This window comes from Vombatus ursinus, unplaced genomic scaffold (genome assembly GCF_900497805.2).
Source record: "Vombatus ursinus unplaced genomic scaffold, bare-nosed wombat genome assembly UNPS02014811.1, whole genome shotgun sequence".
Taxonomy (NCBI): Eukaryota; Metazoa; Chordata; class Mammalia; order Diprotodontia; family Vombatidae; genus Vombatus; species Vombatus ursinus.
The window spans coordinates 16,378,673-16,388,146 of NW_020954589.1; the positions used below are offsets into that span (position 1 = coordinate 16,378,673).

Genomic DNA, 9,474 nt, shown 5'->3' on the forward strand with positions numbered 1-9,474 from the left:
ATTGCACAAACAAAACCAATGTAGCCAAGATTAGAAGGCAAGCAGAAAGCTGGGAAACAATTTTTACAGCCAGTGTCTCTGATAAAGGCTTCATTTCTCAAATGTATAGAAAACTGAATCAAATCCATAAGAATACAAGTCATTCTCCAATTGATAACTAGTTAAAGGATATGAACAGACAGTTTTCAGGTGAAGAAATTAAAGCTATCTATAGTTAGGAAAAAATGCTCTAAATCACTATTGGTTAGAGAATGCAAGTTAAAACAACTCTGAGGTACCATATCACAGCTATCAGATTGGCTGACATGACAAAACAGGAAAATGATAAATGTTGGAGAAGATGAGGGGAATTTAATGCATTGTTGGAGGAGTTTTGAACTGATCCAGCCTTTCTGGAGAGCAATTTGGAACTATGCCCAAAGAGCTATAAAACTGTGAATACCCTTTGATCCAGCAATACCACTTCTAGGGCTGCATCGCAAAGAGACCAAAAAAAAAGGGAAAAGGATCCACATGTATAAAAATATTTATTGCAGTTCTTTTTGTGGTGGCCAAGAATTGGAAACTGAGGGTATGCCCACCAATTGGGGAAAAACTGAACAAGTTGTGGTGTATGAATGTAATGGAATACTATTATTCCATAAGAAATGCTAAGCAGGCAGATTTCAGAAAAACCTGGAATAACTTGCATGAACTGATACTGAATGAAGTGAGCAGAACCAGGAGATCATTGTACTCGGTAACAGCAACATTGTGTGATGACTGACTTTGTTAGACTTAGCTCTTCTGAGCAATACAGTGATCTAAGAGAATTTCAAAAGACTTGTGATGGAAAATGCTGTCCACATCTAGAGAAAAACTGGAGTCTGTATGCAGATCGAACTATACTATATTTTCTTTGTTGTTGTTGTTGTTTTTTTTGTTTTTTCTTTCTTGTGGTTTTTCCCTTTTGTTCTGATTCTTCTTTCACAACATGACTAATGTGGACGTTTGTTTAATATGATCATACATATATAGCCAAATCAGATTGCATGTTGTCTTGGGGACGGGGGAGTGGAGGGAGAGGGGAAAATTTAGAATTCAAAATCTTATAAAAGTGAATGTTGAAAACTAAAAATAAATAAATTAATAAAAAATACTATTTGTCATATAGGGTGTCTCTCTGGGAGGGAGGGGTGGAAGGATACTAGGGAAAACTATGAGGATATAAAAAGCAAAGATACCAATAAAAACTTCAATAAAAAATAAAGTAATAGAAAATGGTAGAGAGAATAGAGCGACTTTAAATAATATCATGGAAAAAGAATCAGTAGGATTTGGTAGCAGATTGAAAGGACAGCATATGAAAGGAGAAACTGATTTCTATAAACCACAAGTAAAAAAATTAGTTTTGTTAATTTATAGTGATATAGTAAGTAGTCACCAATAATTACTGTTGGTGAAATTTTATAACTGATCTTTCTAATCATTCATATTTTCATCTTAGGCTAGGAAGACATATGGGGAGGTGGCAAATCCTGGTTTTTAAAGGCAGTCCTTGACTTATATATCTTTCTCCAGAACTTCTGGTGGCCCCAAAGGAACTACCATAAACTTCTCTTGAATTTTCTTCTGCTTTTTCTCTCCTCTTCCCTCTCTTCTGGTCTTTTCACTGAGGTTAGTTCCAGGTGAAGTTTGTACAGCCAGGACAGGCTGGCTTTTAGGCAGAAGCTGGATGGTGAACTATTGTACCAGAGATTCATGCTTAAAGTCCTTGGACACTCGATGACTTCCAAGGTCCCTTTTACCTCTAAGATTCTAAGTGAAGTGACAGAGGACTGGTGGTGTCATAGTAGGATGAGAGGACATTAATGCCTTTTACCTTGTCCTCTTTCTGCTTCTACTGGTACAACTAGGTAGGTGATGCTTTAAGAGTACTGGAGCTGGAATCAGGAAGATTCAAATTCAAATCCCACCTCAGATACTTGCTAACATAAGTCAAATCACTTAACCTCTTCCAGCTTCACTTTTTTTCCTGTGTAAAATGGATGTAGTAATAGCACTGTATCTACTTCACAGGGTTGTTGTTTGAATCAAATGAATTTAACATATGTACAGTACTTTGTAAACCTTAAAAATGCTATATAAATTTTAGCTATGTGGTGGCTTCTGTAAGCTCTTTCTCACCTCTATCTTCTTACCACGCAGAGAACTGTCCTGTCTTGCTTTTCTGAGTTTATGAGAGGTCCTCAATTCTGAAGTGGACCAGGAAAGGAGAGAAGTACTAGGTCAGAAACAATAGGTGGTAGCAGTGGAAAGAGAAGCATATGGGCGTATTTCTGAAAGCTGGAGAGGAAACAAGAAGGAATGATTGAATAAGGAACCAGCAAGGGTACCTGGGAATTTATATTATCAGGATTCCCCAGCTCCCCACAACTCCTTACTTCCATAGCTTTATCTCAAACCCATTCCTCCTAATTGTTTGTCTCTATCCCTTCAACAGCAACTGCAGGTCACAAGAACTAGTAATGTGGAACTGAAGAGTTCTTACTTTACCTTAGCAGGGAGATTTGTATCCCTGACACTTAGATGTAAAAACATTATGACCAGTAGCAGTCAAATTCTGTAGTACTATTTATGTAGTACACTGTATATGTTAGGTATATTATGATTTTTGGAAGCTGGTCTGAGAACTTAACCACATATTTAACATTGGTTCTATAGGAAAATTTGTTTCAAGTTCCAAATGACTCACAAGTAGATTTTTTAGCACAATCTGTTTTTAAGTTGGGGGCTGCCTATATTCTTTATTAAATTCAACAAACATTTAAGTACTCAGGAATATTACTTTCTCCACAAGTTGATTATATCCTTGTGAGTAGAGACCATGTATTAGTATTCCTAGGGTCTTACACATAGTAGGTTGGAGGTAGGGTAGAGAAATTCCTAGCCTCTAGCCTAAGAGGAACTTCAATAGAATTCTGCATCCTATCTCTGAGAGAAAATACTATTAATGGTTGGGACCTCCCCCCCGCCCCGAATCTACATGTTATAAGGTAGCACATAAGTCATCTAGTCCAACTCACACTTGAACAAGAATACCTTCTATAACATCCCCAATAAGGTGTCGTTCAACTTCTGCTTAAAGACCCCAGTAAGGATGAACCCTATATTTCCACCAAATCATGCTGCTTTTAGGAGAACTCTATCAGGAGTCATAAAACTTGTGGTCTAATCTGCAGAATTCTTTTTATGAAACAAGTGAAGTGACAATAAGAAAAGTGTTCACAAGAAGTGTAGTTCTGCTTCTGCCACATACAATTATGTGGATGTAAGTCATTTAAACCCTCTGGGCCCCAGTTTTCTCATCTGAAAAAATGAGTGAGTGGGGCTACATGATCTCTAAAGTCTTTTCTATCTCTAAGATTATCTGATTCAATTTTATCTTAAAGTTTAAATGTTATGAAGTTTTAGATATTTTAAGATTCAGACTTTTTAAAAAATTTAAGCTAGTAAAAGTAAGGAATTGTTATTCTGAATAATTCCATATTCCAGAATGTTAAAGAACAGTGGTGTCAAATTTGAAATAGAAATAATAGCTACTAATTTGTAGTGCAGGCCTGCATATTGACTTAGTTTTAAAATATAATATTAGTTATGTTACTGTATTTTTATTTATTATGTTAATATTTCCCAATTACATTTTAATTTGATTTAAGCCACAGTCTTGAGTGTTGTGGGCTCCATGTTGCCCATGGAATGTGTGTTTGACAGCCCTGTTGAAGAACATGATGATAAAATATATGTAATTTGTTTAATCACTTAAATAATGAAAAGTCAAACTGACATAGTAATAGTATTCAGAGAATATAGGTTGATAAATCTGAGAACCGGAAGATATATAATGGATCAGTGGAAAGTACACTGAGAGTCTGAGTTCCAATCCTATCTTAGTCATATACTATTTGTGTGACTTTTGGCAAATTATTTAACTTCATTTCCTCATCTGTAAAATGAGAGGGTTGGACCATCTAACCTCTTAAGATCCATTCTAGCTCTCAGTCTATGAATATATATTATATATACACACACACACAAGCAAAATTAGTCTTTTTATTTTGGTTAAGAAATCACGTATTATGCACTTCTATAATGTCACCAGAATGTTAGTGTATTTGTTACAGTTAATGCACATAAATTGAATATTATTTCTATAATAATTCCATGAATCTGTTTATCTTTTTATTCAGTTGGGTGAGTTAAAGAAGCTTTTTTTCTGACAAACTGTGATATAAATCTAAGAATTTATTTGCATAATGTGAAAATTCATCATGTTTGTAGCAGCTATTCTGTGACTAAAATGTTTGGAATATGTAATTTACTTCAAAATTTAAATTTTAGGTTTCCATGGCTCATGGAATACAAAATTTGATTAATGCTATCCGAATGATTCATAGTGTTTCAAGGTATTATAATACTTCAGAAAGAATGACCTCACTTTTTATAAAGGTAAGTTTATGAAGAATATCATATATGTGTAACTTGTGAAGGAAACTAATAGCTGTCATCTATTTGCATTGGCAGTTTCCTCAAAATCATATTAATGTGTCAGTGAAATAGGATAAATATTCCAGTATGATAGTTTCCTTCTCATTTAGTACTTACATTGTAGTTGCACATTGAATTTAAAACTTAGTTCATTTAGCAATTGAAAAAAACTTTTTTTTGTTCCTGAGCCATAGCATCTTTCAGTGATTGATTGGCATACAGACAGCAAATTATTCTTGACGTGTTTCAATATATAAACAATCACTTCTCACTACTTAGCAGGCACAACTTGGATGAAGATCTTGCAAAAGGAGGTGAGGGTGAGTAGTCAAATAGGAGAAGAACCAAGAGCGCACAGTGTGACAAAAATCTGGAGCTCAGGAGAGAGACCCTGTAGGAGAAGAGAGTTATCAACAGTGTTAAAGGCTGCAGAGGGGTCAAGAAGAAGTGATAAAAAGATTTAGCAATTAAGAGATTGGTAACTAGAGGAAACATTTTCAGGTGAATATGAGATCAAAAGCTGGATTACAATGGGTTTAGAAGGGATGCATTGGACTATGCCACAGGTAGATTATTTATGTAGCTGTGTGGAGAAAGAAGAGACTAGAGACATGGAGATTAGTTAAGAAACTGAGTCCAGGCCAGAGGCAGTGAAAACCTGAACTAGGTTGGTGATCATGTTATTGAAGAGATGAGTGTGTAGAGGTAGAAATAATAAATAAGTCAGCCTGGCCAACTTCTAGCATGGAAACCAGATGAATTGCTTCTTTCACAGAGAGCTTGCTAGAGCTCAAGACTCATACCTCCTTATACAAAGGTCGAGGTGATGGCAAGCACCTTGGAGTATTCATCTTCTTGCTGGTATAGATTGGCAGGGCTTGGCATCTTCATATGGGTACTTATTGAGTTTCTTTTATCTTTAATGTGGACTCTGTTGTTTGAATCAAACCAGTGATGTTATCCAGGATCTAGTCGTCTACTTTTTCCATTCTAATATTTTAGACCTGGGTCCAGAGTGGACATGATCTTTCACTATGTGAATATCTGTCATTTTCTGTATTGTATGTATGGCTCAAATAGTCCTGGCTTACTGCTCTTTTTTGAGTTAAGAGGACCCCTGAGGGCTCAGTCCCAAAAGGCATGTTGATTCTAGGATAAGTTGTCTTCAAAGGTCACGTTATATTCAATAAATGGTCCCAGAGGTCAAAGCCTCTCCCCTTATTTTACAAATGAATAGGCTGAGACCAAGAGGAGTAGAGTGACAAGTCTAACATCTCTGATAGTTTTCCAAAGATTTGTAGATAATAAACTCTTCAAGGATAAGACCTACCTAGTTTTTTTTTTTCTCTATATAAATAACTCTGGTGCTCTGAATGTAGTAAGGGCTTAATATGTATTTGTTGTATTTTGTTTATTGCCTGTTGGCTGCACTCCCCAAGTAAATCTTAGTGATTGCTTTCCCCTCTGTATTTGCAGTAAACATTTTGAATAATGTGATTAATTCTCCTGGTGTAGTTTGTACATGACCTTTGGCTTCTTCAGCTTCTTGCTAGTCTACAGTGCTCTCCCTGGTCTACAGTACTCTCCAAAGTGACTCATAACCAAATGTATATCATCTCACATTTGTATTTCAAAAGCACAGTCTTCTTCAAATTGATAATGATTGTTAAATGAGAGTTCCTGAGGTGTTGTCATTTGTAGTCTTATAGGAGAAAGACTCCCACATTAGAAAATGCCTATTTTTAGATCTCATTAACTGGGACTTTTGTACGGATCTTGCTTTGCAAATGACTTTTCAAATCTTTAGAATGTTGTATGTTGCATTGTAAAAATTGCCTTTACTAAGAAATAGGATAAGATATGCTTGAAATTCTAATTACAATGATAAAATTGGTGATATACATTGGTATTTGATTAGTTGGAAAATTCCAAATGATCTGATATGCTTTATTGGATCAGATCTATGCTTTATCTAGCTCAATGTTCTGTCTCTAACAAGGACATTTGGTGAAGTAACATAATTATTTTTAGTGTCAACCTTACAAGTTATGAGTATTTCCTTAAAAACCACCTGTCACTCCTTGGTGGCTCATTTTGGTTTTGTCATTCACTCATTCATTTGTGCCTGTCTAGAATTTTTATATTTTTAATCTATATATCTTTTGGAGTTAATGACTTCTATATATTTATTACTTCCTGAATGATGTAGTATTTATTTTTATTTTGAACAAACTTAACTCAGGTTTCAAGGGTGTCCCATTCATTCTAGTATTCTGAGATTTGATTAACATGCCAATCTTCATTCTATCCAAGCTGTTTATGATTCTTATAAACATCTATAAATTACATCCATTTTTAATCGGTAGCTACCTTTTGTTTTTAGGTAACAAATCAAATGGTGACAGCATGTAAAGCATATATTACTGATGGAGGGTCAAATCATGTATGGGAACAAGAAACACCAATTGTATTAAAAAAAATCCAGGTTAGTATGAATACATTTTCACAAACTAAATTTTATTACCCATTTCTTTACTATGTTTTTTCTCTATGCATGGAGTGCCTATTAGCTTTGAAGTAAACACTAAACTAAGTGATATGAAAATTAAGTTATTTATATTTTGTAAGCACTCTATTTAAAATAATTTGCCTTTAAATGATTTTGGGATATAATATAATCCCCACCATTGCTTTTATTACTACCTTTAATTTTTGAGTGTAAAAAACTTATTCAAAATTTTTGGAAGTCAGTGAAGTAAAAATGACTGTGGTTTATAAAGTGGACATGACCTTTAGGAACCTCGTTATGGAAATGGAGAAGGGATTATGGCAATACTATAACTAGGGTGTACTGATGGTGCTGGAATATTCAAGGCTTAGGGGAGAGGCTCCCCTAATTCCAAACCTCTTGACTGATGTCACAGAAATTCAGTCCAAACCTGAAAATCCTAGGTGAAACTTCTGTATTGGCAAATACTTTCTTGTTTCTTAGTGGAGTCATAAACCAGTTTGATGATTTAGTGTTGAGATGTTCTCTATCCTCTACTAACTTGGACCCTTGGGGTAAACTTCCTTTTACATTTTAACCCCCTTCCCCCAACTTTTGAAATTTAGTATCTTTATTTTAAACATAAAAATTGTTAGTTATACACCTGAAAATTTGAGTAGAAAGGAGTTGAGAATAAAATATGGAAAATAGATTTAATTTTTTTTTTTTTGGTGAGGCAATTGAGATTAAGTGATTTGCCCAGGGTCACACAGCTAGGAAGTTTTAAGTGTCTGAGGCTGGATTTGAACTCAGGTCCTCCTGACTCTAAGGCCTGAGCTTTATTTACTGCTCCACCTAGCTGGCCCATAGATTTGCCATCTTGAGACACTTAGATGTGATCAGGTAGTAAGGAAGAATGGGAGTTAGAAAAGGCTGTCAGGTTAATTGGTAGCTTCATGAAACTGATGGAAATTGAAGTGTGCCTAATTCAGAATTATTGGCATACTGGTATTTGGATGGCAATAGGATAGGTTAATTAAAGTGTCAGGACAAGAAGAGAACTGTACAGTTACTATTCTGACAAAGTGTTAAGGCACTTATTTCAAACTGAATGTTCTAGCGACCTCTTAAATTCAACACGTCTAGAACAATACTCACTCATTATCTTTCTCCCTTTCCTCTTCCAAATTTCCTTATTTCTGTTAAAGTTACCTCTGTTTTTCCAGTTATCTCAGTTTTGTATTCTCAGAATTATCCTTGATTGTCCATGCATATCCACTTAGTTGCCAAATCTTGCCATTTACTTGCAAAATGTTTCTCATATCTGACCTCTTCTTTTTATTCACATAGCTACCACCTTAGTTCAAGCCTTGGTCACCAGAGGATAGCTTCCTAACTGGACTCCTTGCCTTGAATCTGTCACCGTTACAGTATGTCCTCTATGTTGCTACCAAAGTAATTTTCCTTAATCATGTATCTGACCATGTCACTACCCTACTCATTGAACTCTAGTGGCTTCTGGTTGCTTTTAGAATGAAACACAAACTTTTCTGTTTAGCTTTTAAAACCTCCTACAAGCTGGTCCCAATCTACTTTTCCATTCTCATTGGACATTACTTCCCCTCCTACACTTTTTATCAGGTCAGATTAGCCTTTTTCCTGTTCCTTACACTCAATACCCCACCCTTAATGTTCATGCTTGGAAAACATGCCTTCTCATCTCTGTCTCACAGAATTCCTCTCTTTCAGTCACCATATTCTGCATGAAGCCTTTCCTGACCCGCTAGCCCCTACACACTTCTAGTGCCCTCCCTCCCAAACTATAGAACATGCTTATTTTTATTAACTTTATACTGTATGTATTTTTGTATGTACCTGTTCTCTTTCCCATTAGAGTGTAAACTCATTGTGAGTAGGGATCATCTCATTTTTTGTACTTGTATCTGCAGTGCCTAACACAACACCAGGTGCACAGTAGGCATTTAAAAAATAATTGTTCATTGATTGACTAGAGTTGTTAGAATTCAGAATTATCCAAGGGTTTAGAAGCTAAAAGTTCATGATAATTCCTGAGGGCATAAGCTAGCCATGTCATCATTATCCTGATAAAGAAAACCTTTTTTTTTTTTTTAACTGGACCTATTGTTTCATCAGTATAGGGAGTACCTCCTGGTGAGAAATTTCCTCTATCCATTCATATTGGTACCTTCCCTGCAACTTAGAGATTTTCATTTCCCAACAGTTGGGTTTACCATGCTTGAAGAACTCCAGGTCACAAGAGAATATTAAAAGTGTTGTTACTGTTGTTGTTGTTGTTGCTATTATGTTGGTCAATTGTGTCTGACTCTTCATGACCCTAGTTGTGGTTTTTTTTTTTTTTGGCTTTTTGATGAGGCAATTGAGGTTAAGTGACTTGCCCAGGGTCACATAGCTAGTAAGTGTTATGTGTCTGAGGCTGG

The 9,474-nt window shown here is 35.5% G+C and overlaps 1 protein-coding gene across 1 annotated transcript in view; it reads left to right on the forward strand.

The window, feature by feature from the left end:
- The window catches only part of DNAH8 (dynein axonemal heavy chain 8), a 404,075-nt gene that overhangs the window by 47,549 nt on the left and 347,052 nt on the right, over positions 1-9,474 (forward strand). The window contains exons 9-10 of the mRNA XM_027876336.1: positions 4,381-4,488; positions 6,911-7,012. Of these exons, the coding sequence (XP_027732137.1) occupies positions 4,381-4,488; positions 6,911-7,012 (210 nt within the window). The remainder of the gene's footprint in view (positions 1-4,380; positions 4,489-6,910; positions 7,013-9,474) is intronic.